At 36.9% G+C, this 19,344-nt stretch overlaps 1 protein-coding gene across 1 annotated transcript; it reads left to right on the plus strand.

The window, feature by feature from the left end:
* The first annotated feature begins 46 nt into the window (after positions 1–46).
* LOC143747499 (peroxisome proliferator-activated receptor gamma coactivator-related protein 1) lies at positions 47–18,588 on the plus strand. The gene is made up of 13 exons (XM_077240282.1): positions 47–195; positions 1,757–2,020; positions 2,106–2,189; positions 4,700–5,861; positions 6,658–6,708; positions 7,142–7,222; positions 9,751–10,249; positions 10,720–10,896; positions 13,972–14,038; positions 14,717–14,838; positions 16,277–16,428; positions 17,107–17,508; positions 18,044–18,588. Exons 1-12 carry the CDS (start codon positions 109–111, stop codon positions 17,199–17,201), a joined length of 2,841 nt encoding a protein of 946 aa, XP_077096397.1. The 5' UTR covers positions 47–108; the 3' UTR covers positions 17,202–17,508; positions 18,044–18,588.
* Positions 18,589–19,344: the final 756 nt, after the last annotated feature.

Below are 19,344 nucleotides of genomic sequence, written 5' to 3' on the forward strand. Positions count from 1 at the left end.
GCAGCAAAGACCGTTGGGGTTGAAAGTTCGAGCTGTCATTTTCCCGGGAACCTCCACGTCACGTGACTCACCCGGCGCCTCGTGTGCAACTCTTCTCTTCGAATCAAAATGGCGGCGCCGCATGGCGTAAAACTGAAGGATTTAAAGTGTGATTTTATGGACAACACAGCGGCACAAGCGCACCAGGACGCTCAGGTCTTATTTGTGTTTCTGTTGTGTATATGCAGATGTTTGTATGAAGGTTTTGTGATGTCAAGCATGTGTAGAAAAGACGCTCAGCATGTGAACACGTGGACGGGAGCGCGTGTTAGAGGCGGATGTGAAGTTATAAATCTCGAGAAATGCGCTATTGAAATCATATTAACGGCTCAAATGCGGTTTAATTACTTAGTCAAGTGTCTGAATAAAGTTTTTGAACTACAAGTTCTGAATTCAGCTGTTTAACTCGTCATACACCAGTATATATGCATTAAGGCTGAAACATTGTTCAAAATATAAACTGTCTAAAATAAAATGAATTTCTTTTAAGCCCATAAAGGTGGGGAATATCACTGTGTTTGACAGATTTTACTCAATCAGTATGAAAGGCCATTAAATGAATGAAATCAAAGAATCTTTCTTTTGCACTATCTTATTCTGCTTGCGTTCATCTTTGAATGAATGAATGAATGGATTATTAGGTAAAAATTATCTTCAATGTCATTCAATCCTCGTGTTTCTTATCTGAGTGTCCAGGTCAAATAACGCTGACGTGTCTCTCTCTCTCTCACACACACACACACACACACACACACACACACACACACACACACCTGTCGGTCTGAGTCAAGATTCAATCAGAATCAATGAACAATCTAAATCAAATCAACAGTTTTAAATGGAGTTTTACCGAGTTAGTTCTTTAATCACGGCCTTTAAACTTATGCAAATATGCTTTACTACTTAAAAATTAATGATTAATATACAGGTTTTTGTTTACGCATTTTTTTCTGGTAATTATTTGTTTAGGCTATTTATTTTAAGTTCAACTAACTATTAAAATATAGTAAAATATATAATGGTAGCATTAATTATATATATATATTTTTACTGTAAAATTGTAAATGTAAGAAGCTTCAGTATACAGCTTTATTGTAGCACTAGTAGGCCTAATTATAGTATTTAAAAAATAAATTATTCAGATTTCTGTACTTTTTTCACTTTGACTTTTTGAAGGATTGCGAGATATTAACTCATATCAACTCATTGTTTGTGAGATATGAACTCATAATTGCAAGATATTAACGCATAATTGCAAGTTATTAACTCAGTTGCAAAATATAAACTCAGAATTGCAAGATATTAACTAGAGAGAAAAGATATTGTGATTTCCTTTTTTTATTCTATAGTGGAAAAATGCTCCTATAGTTTTAACTATTTGTACGTGGTGAGGTTTATTAAGGGTTCGTATTGGGGTTTCACAAGTTTTTTTTTTTTTTTTTGGCCAAACATAATTTATTAGGCTAATTATTTAGCTACAGGGCAAACACTTATCTGACAATAATCTTAGTAATACCACATGTGTGATTTGAACTAATGGGAAAGACTTTCTCTTACACAAATTATATGTGATTACAAGAAAGTTCACGGATAAGTGTGAATCCCTCATCGTAATGACTTTCCAGGGATATACATATAGAGCCCAGAGTTTGTGGCCTGGGTTTGAATCCTCGTAATCCTATCCAGCATTGTTTTGTGTTTCGTTTTTTATCCACAGTTTGAATTCGGAAAACATGACGTTCCTGTCTTTGATCTGGATGTTGGGAAGATCTCCGATGCTCTCAGTCTCCATGGAAGCCTGGATCCTTCCATTTTATCCATCTTTCAGGAAAAGATTGGGACTGAAAGTGTGGAAAGTGAGGCGTCGCTTCTGTCAGCGCTGAGCGAGATTCTGGACAGCGTAGACGTTGAGACGTTATCACCATTTGACGTGCTTCCAGACGCAGAGATTTTTTCAGCTCGGAAGAATCCAAACCACACAGTTAGTAGTCGCTTGTGTCTCAATTTCTCAAAATAATGTACAAACAATTGGTTAATTTGCTTTTGTCAAACGTTTCCCCTCACAGCTCAGGAATCTTCTGGATTCAGATCGAGCAGCGGCGCTTCAATGCCCCAAAATCTCTCAATCACCAGCTTCAAAGTCAGGAAAAGTAAGTTTCCTTTGCTTTATCCTGTTATTGACCGGATTCATGCGCAGTTCCCGTCTCCACAGCGTCACTGATGAAATTGTTGAAGAGAAACTATATTTGTTTAAATCAAACGGCGTCAACTTCTGTTCAGTCAAGTTTTATCTAAAGGACAACCGATACTGGATTTTCTTTTGATAACAAAAGTTTAAAAATTAGATTGATACCTGAGTAATTGGCCAGTAGTTTCTTTAAATCTGTTATATGAATGTAAATGAATGCAAATTAGTAAAATAGTATCCCTTAAAACTCATCTTTGATCACCAAAATTACATATTTAAACTTATGTCTTCATGTGTTAAAATAGCTTGAGTGTAGCTCGACACCCTTGCCTCATTTAGTATGCGCTGTTCTATGAATATGCAAATGAGCCCCGCCTCCACTCACTCACTCACTCACTCACTCAGAGATCCACTCGTTGACGATCACACGTTGATCTGATTGGTTACAAGGTAGTTTGTGACGTCAGAAACACCAGCGATTTCAAAGCGTGTTTTTGAGACTGTCTTTGGTTCACTGCAGTTTTAAGGAGAAAATACTCAGCAATGCTGTCGACTTACGAATTTACACATGGTTTGTCTTAAAGCATATTAAAAACACCACATAGACATATAAACAACATTAAAAGCTGGATTTTCACCACAGGGGGACTTTAAAGGTACACTGTATCTTTTGGCTCTCTAGCGGTTAAAAACAAAACTGCATTCAGATGTAAAGGATCTCAAGCTTGCGTTACTGTAGCTTTACCCATTAATAGACACGTAGGCCTGTCGCGGTAATCAATAAATCAATTAATCGCACGATAAAAAAAAAAGAGCTCGATAATTTTTCCGGCCGCGATAATTTTCATTTGCATGCTTGTTTGTTTTCCTCGCCTCTCTCTCTCTACCGAAGAGACTGGATGACAATATCAACTCTGACCGCCACACGTTGATTTTTTTTTTTTTTACTTAGCCTATTTACAATCATATTTGATTGCAGAGCGGCCTATAGCGCAAGCACTACCTCTCGCTCGTCCCTCTCTCTCTCTCTCCCTCGGGCTTAAATCAGACTTCATTCACACACACGAAACACTTGCATACACATATTAAGTTGTCAAACATACATGTATACTGCTGAATGCTCAAACAAATACATATGAAATGCACAACGACACACCTAAAGTTGCTCACGCACATACACACAAACTCTACACACACGAGATGCGCGCACACACAAACTCTCCACGCACCCACATAGCCTACTCATATGAGACACGCGCGCACACAAACTCTCCACGCACACACACAAACTCGCGCACAAACTCAATGAGACGGAGCACACACACACACAAAGTCTCCGCTCACATACTCATGAGACGCGAGCACACACACACACACAAACTAGCGCACATACTCATATGAGTACATGATGCATATGATTCTCAGTGTGAACGGAAGTCACATATTGGTAAATGCATTTTTTGTTAACAGAGACAGAGTCCATTGTTTTTATTGTATTTCGTTGTTTTGTTTATTTAAATAGTCTTTAGAAATAAAAGTTTCTTGATCTTTGAAAAGGTGTACCTGCATTATTATGCCAATTATCATTATTTTAGATGAAAATGGTCTCAGAACGACAATATTATCGTTTATTATCAATATTATCGTTTATCGCAATAATTTCTTGGACAATTTATCGTCCAGCAAAATTTGTTATGGTGACAGGCCTATAGACACGGTACTTCCTTGAAAATAAACTCCAGCACAAAAACCATAAAATGATCTTCACAATAGATAATGCTTTACAGTGAACTCTGTTAGAGACCTACATATGACAATTTATCTGTTCAATATATCGGCCACCATATCGACATCGGTCAATATACAGTATGTGCATTTTTAATGTAATCGTTATCGGCCCGATAATTAAATTTAGCCAATATATTAAAGCTGATAAATAATGTATTATTTCCTTCAGCTGAGACTGTGAGACTGCGCACTGTTCTCCATGATGGCTTTGAATTGCTTGAAATATAATTGGAATCACTTAAAAAAAGGAAAATACAGTAATGTGCAAGTCTGTCATATCGGCTACACAACATTATAATGAGATTATTATAATTGTGTGCTTGGGGCATGGCTTTTAATAGTGAGACTTGTTATTGTAACCAGGCTCTCAAAAATTACATACAATTTTGGATTTAGATTTATCGGCCAATATATCGTTTATCAGCCTTCAAATATGAACAATTATCGGTTAAAGGTGTCGGGCAAAATGTTCATATTGGCGCATCCCTATATAATACCTTCTTGTTTCTTGTTTAATACCTTACTCCCCTTTTGAATAATAATAACACAATCTCTGTGTCGCTTTTACAACATTTCAAATCCCTAAGCCAAAGAAGAAACTTTAGGTGCTGATTAATCGGCATAAACAATATATCGGTCAACCTGTAGTTTTATCCCAGTGTTTTGTGTGGTTTTCTCCATCAGGAGGTGGTAATATCAGACAGACAGTTGAGACCCCGTCGCCACTTGGAAACCCAGAGCAAGATTTCACAGCGAGCCGACGATGAGAAGAACCCGAGAGAGAACAAGAGGAGCGCCAGAAGCTTTCGCATCGAATCCGACACGATATTCCCACAAGACGAACGGGAAATCCTCGCAGATTTAGTGAGACACATGCATCCGTACTGCATCAGGACAGATCTGGAGAACGAGAAAGAGGTGCGTGTGTCTGTGGAAGAAGAGGAAGAGGAGGAGTTTGTAGATGTTGAAGGTTACGAGGAACCGGAGGAAAACCAATCAGGACAAGGACTAGATCCAAAAGGAGAAAGCGGCTCATATCGGATATCCAAATCCGAAGAGGATCGGGATAAAGATGTGTGTAGAAACAGGGAAAATATCTCATTTTTGGACAAAAGTGTTTTGGTGGCGACTCCTCTGCGAAGCGCTTTACTCAAAACCAGGGAAAAAAACAGGAAAACGGTGACATTTGCAGTCAATTTAACCTTGGTTCACGAGATTCCACCTGACGACGAGTCCGATTCAGACTTGGAATCCACATCCTCTAAAAGTGACATCACTTCCCCTCAGAAGCCCAAAGCCCTCAGTCTGCAACAGTACCGTCTCCTCAGACAGAACAAACAACCTCGTGAAGAGACACGAATGGACTATCGGACGAAATGGCCTTCGCTTCCCGACATTCCCAGGGAGCTTCCGGCTATTCTGCCGGATTTGTTTAAAATCGACCCAAAGTTGAATCTAAACTCACATTGTGGTGCGATAGATAAAGCTCCAACTGTTGAGGTGAAGATATCGGCTTCCCAGCCTCGAGAAATCACACGTTCCTCACATGTAAAGCTCAGAACAGCCGCAGATCTTTGCACGGATCCTCCAAACCCGGTTCTAGTGCCCTTGAAACCCACACTATCATCGGGGATAAAGACGCAGCCGGCGCTAACGGACTCGAAAGCTGATGTTTGTGTTTCTTGTGAAGAGGTTCGACTCGCTGAGGTCGTGCCTGTGATCATCAAAGCTACAGATTCACCAACGAGAACCGGATCAGAACCGCCCGCTCCGGTACTGATGCCCACGAGCGTCGCAGAGAAACGCCCCGAAGGACAGCAGAACCAGAACACGTGTGGAGACATCGGTGAGCTCACCGTACAGTCGTGTTTGAATGGGCTTTTAAACGAGTAAAATGCTTCCAAAGCAGGGTAATTATTATCGGTAGTTAAAACTAAAACCGTTTATAAAATAAAACTATTTTTGTTACTTGGAACAAATGTTAACAGATTAAATTTACAACTTATTTTATTTCATTTCTTATTTTCATTTAGTTGTACTTGATGTAAAAATTAATAAACTAAATTATACAAATCTTTTTTAATATATATATATAACTAATGTTGCTAAAACTGAATTTTGAAATTTTGAAATCTGAATTAAACAGAAAATATAATTTTTTTTAAATTTTTATAAAAATTACAATATAATCTAAAGAGGTTAAAAAAATGACTAACATGAAAAATTACTAAAATTAAAATGGAGAATATAAAAACAAAAAATGTATAAAATATTTATAAAATAATAAAAACTAGAAACTAAATAGACAATAAAAAATTACAATTAATAAACTAATGAAAATTACAAAAACACAACAAAACGACTAAATAAAATGAAAACGGAAAATTTGAAAACAAAAAATATAAATTATTTATAAAAACTAACAGAAACTAGAATCTAAATAGACAATACAAACTAATTAGAAAAAACAAACTAATAAAAATGACAAAAACACAAAAAAAACCTACAATTAAAATATAAAAACAAAATTTATTTACAAAAACTATAATAGAAACTTGAAACTAAATAGACAATAAAAACTAAATGGAAAAAAACTAAAATAACATTGTTTCAAAGCATTTCATGTTGTGTTTATTCTGCAGGAATTGAAGCCACGGATCTGACCAGCCTTTTGGAGCAGTTTGAGACTCAAGGTATATGACTAATGCATGTTTTGTTTATGATCATGTGTAACTGAATGGACAGTATCAGCTCATTTACATCCGGTCAGATAAGATCCGTGTGCTTTATCAGCCCTAAATCATTTTCAGTCCATAAAAGCTTCATGAACCGATTTTCCTGCCTGAATGTTTGTCTCTTCGGCACTGAAGACAATATCGTCACAGATTTAATGCAGTCAGAGACGAACGTGATCCCAGTGTTATTAAAGTTTAGATTGAAGTCCTTTAATGGCTTAATAGCTTTTGTAGAACAGCTGGCATGAATAATGTTTGTATGTTCAGGGTTTAAATCTCTAGAAACATAACCGGACGTCACAGGGAATTATTAGAGCAAATAACTAGTTCATATTTGTCGTTCCTACCGTTAATGTGGATTCCTCAGTCAAATGGTGTTGTTTCTCTGCAGCTTCTGAAGGGCAGAATCTCCCTGAAGTTTCCCGAGATGAGCATCAGGAGCGACGGCCGGCGGATCTCAGTAGCACTGCAGGTCAGAGGTCATATCAGAGTTATATCTCCATATTTCACCAGTCCTTCCAGAAAAATACTTCCAGAAAGTTTTTTTGTGATTGATGCAGGCAAAAATCCTTGATTATGCAGCACGTTTTCTTAAAAAATGTGGGATATTTATGCAATTTTATGCGTTGAAATTGCGGGAACTTGCAAAAACTGCGGTTTGATGAAAAAGAGAAAAAAAGTGATTCCCCTGTTCTCACTAGGCTACTGCCTACTAATACTAATACTCTTTTGCGCTTATTTTTGTTGGCAAATGAGACTGATTTGCGGGCTTCATCGCGGGGTTTTCAGCTTTTCGATGATGTTCACGTCACTTCATAACGTTCCCATGGCAACAGGGGAAACGGCTGCTCGTGCGTGAAGTAAACGCAACATTTTTCAACTTTCTGCTAAGATATATGTGACTTTTTTGCACCAAAAATGCGGGGATTATGAAATCATGCAAGCCTCGCATATTTTGCTGTGAAATCGGCAATTTATGTGCCGAAAGTGCGGCGTATTTGTAAATGTGTGGACTTTGGCTGATTATGCATTGAATTATGCGATCGCATTATCAGGTTTTTCTGGAGGGACCATAGACTGTAAAAAAGATGGACGACGCCCCTTCGCTCTCTTCCATTGGCGAGTAGTGAAGCCGCCATTGTCCCGATATGGCGCTGACATCTTGGGACTTGAGTCTGCGCGGTTGCGATTTCGGGACCAGACATGCGCAGTAGTGAGCAGGAAGTAAAGCCGCAAAATCAAGGCCCCGCCCTCACTCTCGCCGAATCAATCGCAAGCATGTGGCTCTGCTGCAGAACAACCCATTATGTCGGTGTGAAATAATTAATTATAGAAATTTAGATATCAAATTTAAAGCTCCAATCTCCTCAGTCCTCCAAAGATCCCGAAAAAAAGTCTGTTGTTGCTTCAGTGACTTCGCTCAGAGAACCTGTCAATCACAGCTGTCAATCATGACGCCACAGCGCCGTTTTTATGGCATCAAATAACTAACTAAAAACAAACTTATTTTAAAAACAAACACTTGAAAAGATATGTAGAGTGTAATTTAATTGTTTAGTTGGTCTCACGTCCCGTTGAATAACATGGGGAGGCGGGGTTTATGAGCTATACTAGGACCGGCCACCGGGGGGCGATCGAGACGCTTTGGCTTCACTTTTCAGGGCTTGTGCGGCACGCTTGGGAGGGACTGATATTTCATAATTTTCATTTTATTAGGGATAAATTAGGGATGCACGATATATCGGCCACCATATCGGTATCTGCCGATATATGTTCATTTTTATTGTTAGCGTTATTTACTGGTTAAGAAAATTTGTCCGATATTCTGGATTAAAACTGATAAATAATGTATTATTTCCTTCAGCTGAGACTCTTCAGATGAGCACTGTTCACCATAATGGCTTTGAATTACTTGAAATATTATTGAAATCACTTCAAAAAAGGAAAATACAGTAAAGTGCAAGTCTGACATATACGTAGGCTACATAAAATTATAATGAGAATATTCTAATTTAGTTTGAGGCATATGGATTTTAATGGTGAGACTTTTGTTTTTGTAAACAGGCTTGAAAAATTATATAAACATTTAGATTTATCGGCTAATACATCGGTTATCAGCTTTCAAATATAAAGAATAATTTTATATTATTTGGTTTTTAAATAATTAACCAATGAAAAGTATTAAAAACAGCTGGTGACTAAACCTCTTAACCCCATTGGCTCCTCAAACTGTCAGTCAAACCTCATAACTCCGCCCCCTTCTCTATGTCGCTGCTTGTTTGCAATGCAATCGTGAATAAAGAATTGGCTGTCTGAATAACTAGCTTTTCTTTACTCAAGAAACACTATATATATATATCTGTGGAACAATTAATCGCATCCAAAATAAAGTTTGTTTAAATAATTTGTGTGTAATGTGTATAATTATTTTGTATATAAACACACACATGCATGTATATATTTAAGAAATATTTGCATGTGAATACTGTATATATAATTTTTATTTATATATATATATATATCATAACACATTGTTCTTAAACATATACATGCATGTGTGTGTATTTATATATACAAAATAATTATACACGGTACACACACATATATTAAGTAAACATGAACTTTTATTTTGGATTCGATTAATCGCGATTAATGGTTGCGCAGACCTATATACTGTATAAAGGCTAATATTTTATTAATTTGAGGATCGGAGAAGAGTGTTTTAATGGGCGCCCAACTTAAAGATTTTATTTTGTTAATTTTATTTGTGCAGTTCTTAAAAAAGCTCTTTAAAGTCTTACATTTTAAAAACTTCAGATACCCTGTATAAAAGCAAAAAAATGTAAAGGCTTGACATTAGGAAGAATGTAGATGAGACATCATGAATATGCTAATGAGAGCATGATGTCATCAGCGAGTTTTCGAGCAGGCTTTAGTGAGTTTCCATTGAAAGCAGTGGGTCATTTGACTTTAGTTTCATAATTATTTTTTTCTCTCCAGGACTAACTCCACCTGCCACACCTCCACATCAGACCTGGAAGCCCCCGGTGCCCGTCAAATCCATGAAGTCCAGCAAAACCATTCAGATTATCGAACCTCGCCCATTGCCGCCCAGCAAAACTCATTCAAAACTTCCCAGCTTCACTCCTGCTTCGAATCCCGCTCAACTTTTCCTGGACCACGATTACTGTGGGATTCAGGGAAGCAAGACGTCGTTCGACTCGGTTTCGAGTCCTTGCGATTACAGGGTATTGTTGTCACCTGACAGCTCTCCCTGCAGGATAAACACGTTCGAGGAGGTGGAGTCTCTGAGGGGGCGGGGCTTGCGCTTCTCCGCCCCCTCTCAGAGCCCATTGGACCGTGGGAGGAGGAAGAGGCGGGGTTATGATGTAGGATACCGACGCTCCAGCTCAAGGTCATCTTGCTCTACTTGTTCTTCATCGTCGTCATCATCGTCGTCGTCATCTCGTTCCAGGTCTCGTTCACCACCCAGAAAAAGGTAAATGGAAGCTGTTGTAAAATACAGTAAAAATGTTGTTAAAATAACCACCCTGTTACAGTAGTCTATAATTTTATTTGTTAAAACTTATCTTTGATCACTAAAATTACATATTTAAATGCAAAATACATATCTTTGAGCTTTAAAATAGCTTGAATGTAACTCGACACCCTTGTATAACACACAAATAAACACACACACACTAACATTATAAGAGAATAAATTGTTTTTTTATGCGTCCAAGTCAGTGTAATAATAACGAGCATTATTTACATGTATGTTTTCTTTTTCGATTTAAGAATTTGTTTATTTAAAAAAAGATTCTGTACTGATGCAATCAAATTAAAGTTTTCAAAAATCAGTTCAAGCTCCCCAACTCTTTACTGTTTTTGGTACTGAAGTTTAATCCGAACACTATTAAAACATCTCCTAAAATGAATCCGTTTGTTTTGCTGATAATGTTTAATCAGGTACAGGTCCAGGCATTCTGGGAGCAGTTCCTCCTCGCGCTCCAGTTCACGCTCGTCGTCTCCTCCTCCTCCTCCCGAGCGCCGATCCCGATCCCGATCCAGATCTTTATGTGGCTCTCGATCCGGTTCACACTCGCCGCAGCCGGACTGGAGTGAGTCTCGCTGCACATGGAAGAGGTCAGTGGGAAAACTAGGGCTGGGAGAAAAAATATAATTCACCTAACCATCACGTTTCTTTTGTTTACGATTTTAAAATAGATTTTTTTTATTCCAGAATTGATATTAAAGGTGCATTGTGTAATATTTAGGAGGATCTGTTGACTGAAATGCAATATAAACATAACTATGTTTTCAGTGGTGTATAAAAACCTTACATAATGAACCGTTATGTTTTAATTACCTTAGAATGAGGCATTTATGTCCACACACACCGCGCGTGATAAGAAGCTGCTAAAGTCAGCGAATAAAACACTGACACAATTAGGGATGGGCATTTTCAAAAATATTGCATTTGAATATTCGAATACGTTTATTTAAATGACGTTTAACGAAAAATACGTTTTTTTTTTAAGTTTAAGTTTTTGTCACAATTTCTGAACAAGCTTACGATTAGGCAATATACACAACAAGCTTACAATAAAGTTTTCTTTTAGTTCAAACCATTAAAAAGTATGTGTAAACAAAAAATATAAAGAACAGAAGCATTTAAGCTCAAGCAGCACAAACAGAAAAAACACAAAGCAGACTGCATAGTTATCGTACAGAACGACACTCGAGTCAGCATATGATTATTGTGTTTATATTGTTTCGCGTTTACGTCAGTCTGCGCTGACAGATATACGTTTCAGAGACACAAAGATAACGGTGTTCTAAGTGAAGTTTCTAACAGCACTTTGCTTTTTCTGTTTTTAAACCTATCTCCCTCAACGAAACTTAAAGTAAGTATATGTCTCAAAATTATTTTGCTATCAGATATCATCTCGAATCACGCGGGGTCCAGCTGCGCTTTCCTGCAGTTGTGAATGCAATGATTGACAGCTGTCTTTCCTCAGTCGACTGCTGTTTGGATATCATGTGATTTCTCATTGTGGTGATGATATTATAACTCCGATTCATTAATGAATTTGGTCAAAAGTAATTCCATTTTGCAAGATCATTTAGTAAGATCATTTTCATAATTTTCAAGTAATTCCAAACTTCGCGAAGCAGTCGACAGCATTATAGGTTAAAATACAAACAACTTGTTGACACGCTCCACAGCGCCACCCAGTGCATTGAATTATAACTGTGAGTTAGTGCTTGGGACTTATCTTGGATTTACGGCCAGCAAAGCAACGTAGTGAAATCGAATAGTATCTTATTTTCCGAATAATAATTACAGATCGAATATTCATGCACACCCCCTAGACACAATGATGAACAAGTAACAATAATATTCGCAATAACATCCCGTTTCACTGAATAATTAAGTAAACCTCATTTCTTAATTTATCTTTGTAAAGAAACCTCATTGTTTAACTGGCTACTCTCTGCTGTCTCAGACGATGACATCACTTCCTGTCGGCCACCGTAACTTCTGTTGGCTGCAATTCACAACCTCACCACTAGATTCTGCTAAACATTACACACTGCACCTTTAATTAAAATTAAATAGCTTTATTTTTGATCAAGATCAGAATCAAATCACAAGATTTGAATTAAAATCGTGAAATTTGTGTCAAGCTATAATAAAAACAGTAGCCTACCAGTCATTGTACCATGTAAACATTGTAACAAGTTGTCAATAAACTTAACAAAATTCTGTTAACAAATGTTTTGACGATCACAATACACTACACCAAAAATGATCCACAGACTGAGTTTATAAAGCATATGTTGCATCATAAATGCTTTAATGTCCCTGTTTGTCTGGACAGAATGTTCAAAATATATTATTTTCATGAGCATACAAATGTTCTTATTTATTGTTCCATGTTTGTTAGGCTATTTTTCTATTGAGACGATAACAAGTTTGCAGTAATTTCATTATTTAATTTAGTAAAAAAAATATATTTTAATTTGAAAACACTGTGCATTTAGTTGTTGTTGTTAGTTTGAGTTGAGAAATATTTTGAGAAATTTATTATATCGCAATAGCAATTTTGACCTCAATAATCACAATACGACACTTTCCCAGAGTAAATCAGCTTTTGATAGAAACTTCCCGCTTAAAATAACGCATTTATCGATTACATTGACTGTTAAAAAATGTATTTGTTGTAAATTTACTATGTAGTACTGTATGATGCTTCTGAAATAAAACTCAGAAAGATGTGATGAATTGTATTTTGTTAATATGACTCATCTTATACATGTACATCTGTATAAGTGTGATGTAGTTTTTACCCGTGGTCTAGTGTTAAAAAATAAAATACTGCAATACTTGTAGAATCGCGATTCTTAAAAAAAAAAAGCACTACAATATCGTATCGGCACCCGAGTATCGTGATAGTGTCGCATCGGGAGATCGGTGTATCGACCCAGCGCTAGTGTAATACAGTTTCAGGCAAATCCAGTGTTTTTCATGCTCTGGTCAGTTTCGGTCTATTTTGCTTCCATAAAATTCTTCATTCACACTAGTGGAAAGAAAACATCCAAAAGTGTTTATTTTATTGCATTTGATCTCTTTGCGTCTGTCGATCTTTAAAGTCGGTGAGTTTGAGACCGAAATGTTCATTTTAGCAGCTTCACACACACAGCAAACTTTACATGATGGATTTTATATATATATATATATATATATATATATATATATATGATCTGCCTTATTTATAGGTCATTTCAATCCTAAAAATATGCTGAAATGTCTGTTGTCAGTATTTTCTGATTTATGGAGTAATTAAAACTCTAAAATCCCCTTTGGAAAAAAACTTTAATATGTCGACAAAATCAAACAAGAATCATGAATCTGGCTTTATCCAAGGTTCAGATTTCTGTGCTGGAATTTTATGCAAATTAGTGCATATTTAATTAGATGATGCATAATTTGCATATTTCAAGTCCCCCTGTAGTCAATCATTTTATCCCTTAAAACTCATCTTTGATCACCAAATTTACATTTAAACATTTTTTTCCTTAAAAATTCTTCATTTCTACAGGCAAATCCAGTGTTTTTCATGCACTGATCAGTTTTGGTCTATTTTGCTTCCATAATATTCTATAACTGTGATCCTCTCGTGTTGATTGCGAGTCTAAATCAGTGGTTTTCCTCAGTCGCAGACAGAAGGAGTTGAACCGGCTTCGGGAAGAGGCTCGCAAACTCTGCCAGCAGAAAGCCATCGTAAGTCCACGATTCTCTCTCATCAAAGTCAACACTAATGTATAGGAATGTCAAGTTTATTTGTGTATGCATGTATAATATGTGACCCTGGACCACAAAACCAGTCACATGGGTCAATTCTATGAAATTGAGATTTATACATCATATGAAAGCTGAATAAATAAGCTTCCCATTGATGTATGGTTTGTTAGGATAGGACAATATTTGGCCGAGATACAACTATTGAAAATCTGGAATCTGACGGTGCAAAAAAATAGAAACATTGAGAAAATCCCCTTTAAATTTGTCCATTTATGTTCACGAAAATAAATGTTTTATATATTTACATTAGGAACTTTGCAAAATACTTCATGGAACATGATCTTTACTTAATATCTTAATGATTTTTGTCATAAAAGAAAAATCTGTAATTTTGACCCATATAATGTATTGTTGGCTATTGCCACAAATAAACCCGTGTGACTCGGGACTGGTTTTGTGATCCAGGGTCACATATGATTATATAGCTAATAACTGCAGTAGGAATTACTAACTTTTGTTTGCGTAAGGAAAATACGGAGGATCTTTGGATTTGATTTCTGCTAAGTTTATCTGTACTCTATATATTTCTCCAATAAAAATTTTAATTTAAAAAAAGGATGCGTGTGTGTGTGTGTGATGATTGTGTTTGGACCTCAGGAGGAGCGTAGGGTTGTGTATGTGGGAGGGATCCGCGGGAACATGTCGGCTTCAGACCTCACGGATCGGTTCTCGCTGTTCGGGAAGGTTGAGGATTGTACGATCCACATCAGGAGTCACGGGTGAGATTCACTAACTCATCATGAGCTTCAGTTTCTGTTCTGTACGCTGATTCACACGGCCATTCAAACGTTTTGGATCGGTAGGATTTTTAATGTTTTTAAAAGAAGTCTCTTCTGCTCAACAAGGTTTGATTAAAAATACAAAATAACAGTAATATTGTTAAATGACGATTTAAAGGGTTAGTTCACCCAAAAATGAAGATGATGTCATTAATGACTCACCCTCATGTCGATCCAAGCCCGTAAGACCTCCGTTCATCTTCAGAACACAGTTTAAGATATTTTAGATTTAGTCCGAGAGTTTTCTGTCCCTCCATTGAAAATCTATGTACGGTATACTGTCCTTGTCCAGAAAGGCAATAAAGACATCATCAAAGTAGTCCATGTGACATCAGTGGGTTAGTTAGAATGTTTTGAAGCATCGAAAATACATTTTGTTCCAAAAATAACAAAAACGACGACTTTATTCAGCATTGTATTCTCTTCCGGTTCTGTTGTGGATCCGCGTTCATGAGTCCGCTGACGTAAGACGAGCTGACGTGTGTCTGGTGCGCCCGAGCTTCGTTTACAGTCTGAGGGAGACGCACGCTGGAAACAAAACCATCTTTGCAAACATGTCTAAGGATTTCCACACAGAGGAAGACTTGCATTTTTTTTTAACCAGACATATTTATTTGAACCCGAATACACGGGCGCACCAGATACACGTCAGCTCGTCTTACGTCAGCGGACTCGTGAACGCGGATCCACAACAGAACCGGAAGAGAATACAATGCTGAATAAAGTCGTCGTTTTTGTTATTTTTGGAACAAAATGTATTTTCGATGCTTCAAAACATTCTAACTAACCCACTGATGTCACATGGACTACTTTGATGATGTCTTTATTTCCTTTCTGGACAAGGACAGTATACCGAACATAGATTTTCAATGGAGGGACAGAAAACTCTCGGACTAAATCTAAAATATCTTAAACTGTGTTCTGAAGATGAACGGAGGTCTTACGGGCTTGGAGCGACATGAGGGTGAGTCAATGACATCATTTTCATTTTTGGGTGAACTAACCCTTTAAAATAACTTTTCTATTTTAATATATTGTAAAATGTAATGTATTCCTGTGATCAAAGCTGAATTTTCAGCATCATTACTCCAGTCTTCAGTGTCACATGATCCTTCAGAAATCACTATAATATGATGATTTGATGCTCAAGAAAGATTTGAAAATTGATGAACACAGATTAAAATTCAGGAATAAATTACACTTTACTATATATTCACATAGAAAACAGCTGATTTACACTGGAATAATATTTCAGTTTTTGCTCAAATAAACGCAGCCTTGGTGAGAAGACTCTTTTAAAAACATTAAAAATCTTACCGATCCAAAACTTTTGAGTGGTAGTGCATGTTCTCAGTGTGTTTCTGTTCTCTCCTTCTAGAGATAACTACGGTTTCGTCACGTATTACAGCAGAGACGCCGCTTACGCCGCCATCGAGAACGGGAGTAAACTGAGGCGCTCAGACGAGCTTCCCTTCGACCTGTGCTTTGGCGGCAGACGCCAGTTCTGTAAATCCAACTATGCAGATTTAGGTTGGTCTGAATGATTCACATATTAGCTGTCATGAGCAGTAATACATCCGATAATACATGCAACCGAGCGATTCGAGTAATACATCGTCTTTTAAGTGCAACCGAGCAAGTCGAACCCAGAATTGCATATGCACTGTGATTCAATTAATTAAATCAAAGTCCCCCTGTAGTCAACAATTTTATCCTTTAAAGCTCATCTTTGATCACCAAAATTACTTTTTGCTTCGCCTTAAAATATGTTAAATATAACTCGAACCCTTGCCTCATTTAGTATGCGCTGTTCTATGAATATGCAAATGAGCCCCGCCTCCACTCACTCACTCACTCAGAGATCCACTCGTTGACGATCACACGTTGATCTGATTGGTTACAAGGTAGTTTGTGACGTCAGAAACACCAGCGATTTCAAAGCGTGTTTTTGAGACTGTCTTTGGTTCGCTGCAGTTTTAAGGAGAAAATACTCAGCAATGCTGTCGACTTATGAATTTACACATGGTTTGTGTTAAAGCATATTAAACACCACATAGACATATAAACAACATTAAAAGCTGGATTTTCACCACAGGGGGACTTTAAACATTGATTGTGATGTGATTACAGCTTAGTTTGGGTGAGATTCTGATTCATCATAAAAAAGGGAAGTTTATAATTTCTGATTTTTGTTTTTTTTATGTTTAGATTCTAACCGGGACGCCGATGGCTCGTCCAGGAGCCGATGCGAGTCGTTCGACTTCGACACGCTTCTGAAACAGGCTCAGAGACAGAAGAGGTAGCAGCGACGACTCGCGTTCCTTCAAAGCACTGAAACAAACCAGTTTACCTGCGGACCAGTTTAAATCACCAATTTAACTGCGGGTTTCCAGTTCAAGACATGTTTCGGACAATTTCGTTCTGGTTTTGGCTGGTACCTCATCATGACTCAAGTTGGCTTACTTGCAATAAAACTAGCTTGTTCCAATAACTGTTCAAACTGGTTTACAGTTCACCCAGAAATGTAAACTCTGTCAGTAATTACTCTCCCTCATGTTGTTCAACCCCGTAGGACCTTCGTTCATCTTCGCAACACGAATTAAGATATTTGTGATTAAATCTGAGAGCTGGATCACTCCTCCATAGGCTTCTACGGGATTGACACTTGCCAGCCCCGAAAAGTTATTAAAGACATCGTTAAAATAGTCCAAGTGACTACAGTGGCTCAATCTTAAGCTTATCAAGAGACGAGAATACTTTTTGTGCGCAAAAACAAACAAAAGTAACGACTTTATTTCAACTATTCATTTCCTTCTCTGTGGGCGTCGAGTGAGTTAGCGTAGTGTGATAGCGTAGTGCTACGTCACACGTAGGCTCACTATTGGCCGACGCTGGTCATGTGTGACGCGTGTGACGTACAACACAGAAGCGCTGCGCTGTTACACTAGTGAACACACTCGACGCCCACAGAGAAGAACATGAATAGTTGAAATAAAGTCGTTATTTTGTTTGTTTTTGCGCACAAAAAGTATTCTCGTCGCTTGATAAACTTAAGATTGAGCCACTGTAGTCACTTGGACTATTTTAACGATGTCTTTAATAACTTTTCGGGGAACAAGTTTCAATCCCTTAGAAGCCTATGGAGGAGTGATCCAGCTCTCAGATTTAATCACAAATATCTTAATTTGTGTCCCGAAGATGAACGTAGGTCTTACGGGGCTGAACAACATGAGGGAGAGTAAATACTGACAGAATTTACAGTTTTGGGTGAACTATCCCTTTAAAGGAGTATTCTGGGTTTAGCACAAGTAAAGCTCTATTAACTTCATCTGTAATTGTGATAAACGCACTTACATAAGGAGTCAATGCCGTACAGATGATGTTTATAGAGATTTACTCAAGTTATTTTACAGAAGAGTCATTTGCACTTCACTAAACTGACTTTACCTTCACTTCTTTCTTACTTGACAGTTAAAACCTTCAGTTGAAGTATTTTTGTTTATGAATTTTGTACATAGGAATGGAATGCATTAAAGTATGAAGTCATCATTATAAAAGTACAATGGTGAATGGTTTGTCTTCTATATATAGTCTGCTGTTTTTTTAAGTGATACCAAAAATGTTTTCACATATTTCTTAGTTGGAATGATGAAGCTATAACTAAATAAAAAAAGTTTATGTACTAATAAAGACTGACCTCTCTTCTGTTACACTGAACTTTTATACAATGCATGTAAAACTTTTACAACCCACATGAAAATACCACTAGATAAGAAAGACGCTAGACTGCTGGGAAATTAACCCCTTTTTGAGCATAGACGTGAAAATGCATTATCCAAACTTAAATGGTTGTAATTCATGAATTCCTTGGAATAAAGACCTAAAGTTAGTCTCTTTTTAAAAACACTTTATTGCTGAAGTAAAAACAGATAAGTTTTAAGTTTATTGTAAAACAAATGTACTACACATTTATTTTAATACAAAATATACATTATCACATATTTTTTACTCTCAAACTTACATAAAATCAAAGCCATACGTCTAAAAAAGTTGTTTCAAATTTGAAATTGATATCACAAAATTGGAGGTTCCTATGAGTTTTTGTTTTAAGTGCTATACAAATAAAAGTTTTATGCGTTCTGACAAATTAATACATTCTGTCATATCACTTCTATGACAGAACAGTCATCAAACATGGAAACTCGAGTCTCGGACCTTTCTGATGATCGTTTTGTCAAAATATCTAAAGAAATTGAGCCTGATAAAAGATTTTAAGCAATGTCTGATCTCAAAACGGTTTTCACAGGATGAATTTTGCGTTTTTAAGCATTCGAATGATAATTATGATGATTACTAAAATATGTGATAGGAAAAAAAGGCAATAAAGAAAAAGGGCGCCAAACGATGACAGAGAAGGGGTAAATTAATTATACTAGTTAAGGTAAT

Source organism: Siphateles boraxobius, unplaced genomic scaffold, assembly GCF_051911475.1.
Source record: "Siphateles boraxobius isolate OS27281-9 unplaced genomic scaffold, OSU_SipBor_1 223, whole genome shotgun sequence".
In the NCBI taxonomy this organism is placed as follows: Eukaryota; Metazoa; Chordata; class Actinopteri; order Cypriniformes; family Leuciscidae; genus Siphateles; species Siphateles boraxobius.

Coding starts and splice junctions, on each gene's coding strand:
- LOC143747499 (XM_077240282.1), top strand. CDS start 109: ATGGCGGCGCCGCATGGCGTAAAACTGAAGGATTTAAAGTGTGATTTT. Junction 196..1,756: donor AAGCGCACCAGGACGCTCAG/GTCTTATTTGTG, acceptor TTTTATCCACAG/TTTGAATTCGGAAAACATGA. Junction 14,839..16,276: donor ATCCACATCAGGAGTCACGG/GTGAGATTCACT, acceptor CTCTCCTTCTAG/AGATAACTACGGTTTCGTCA.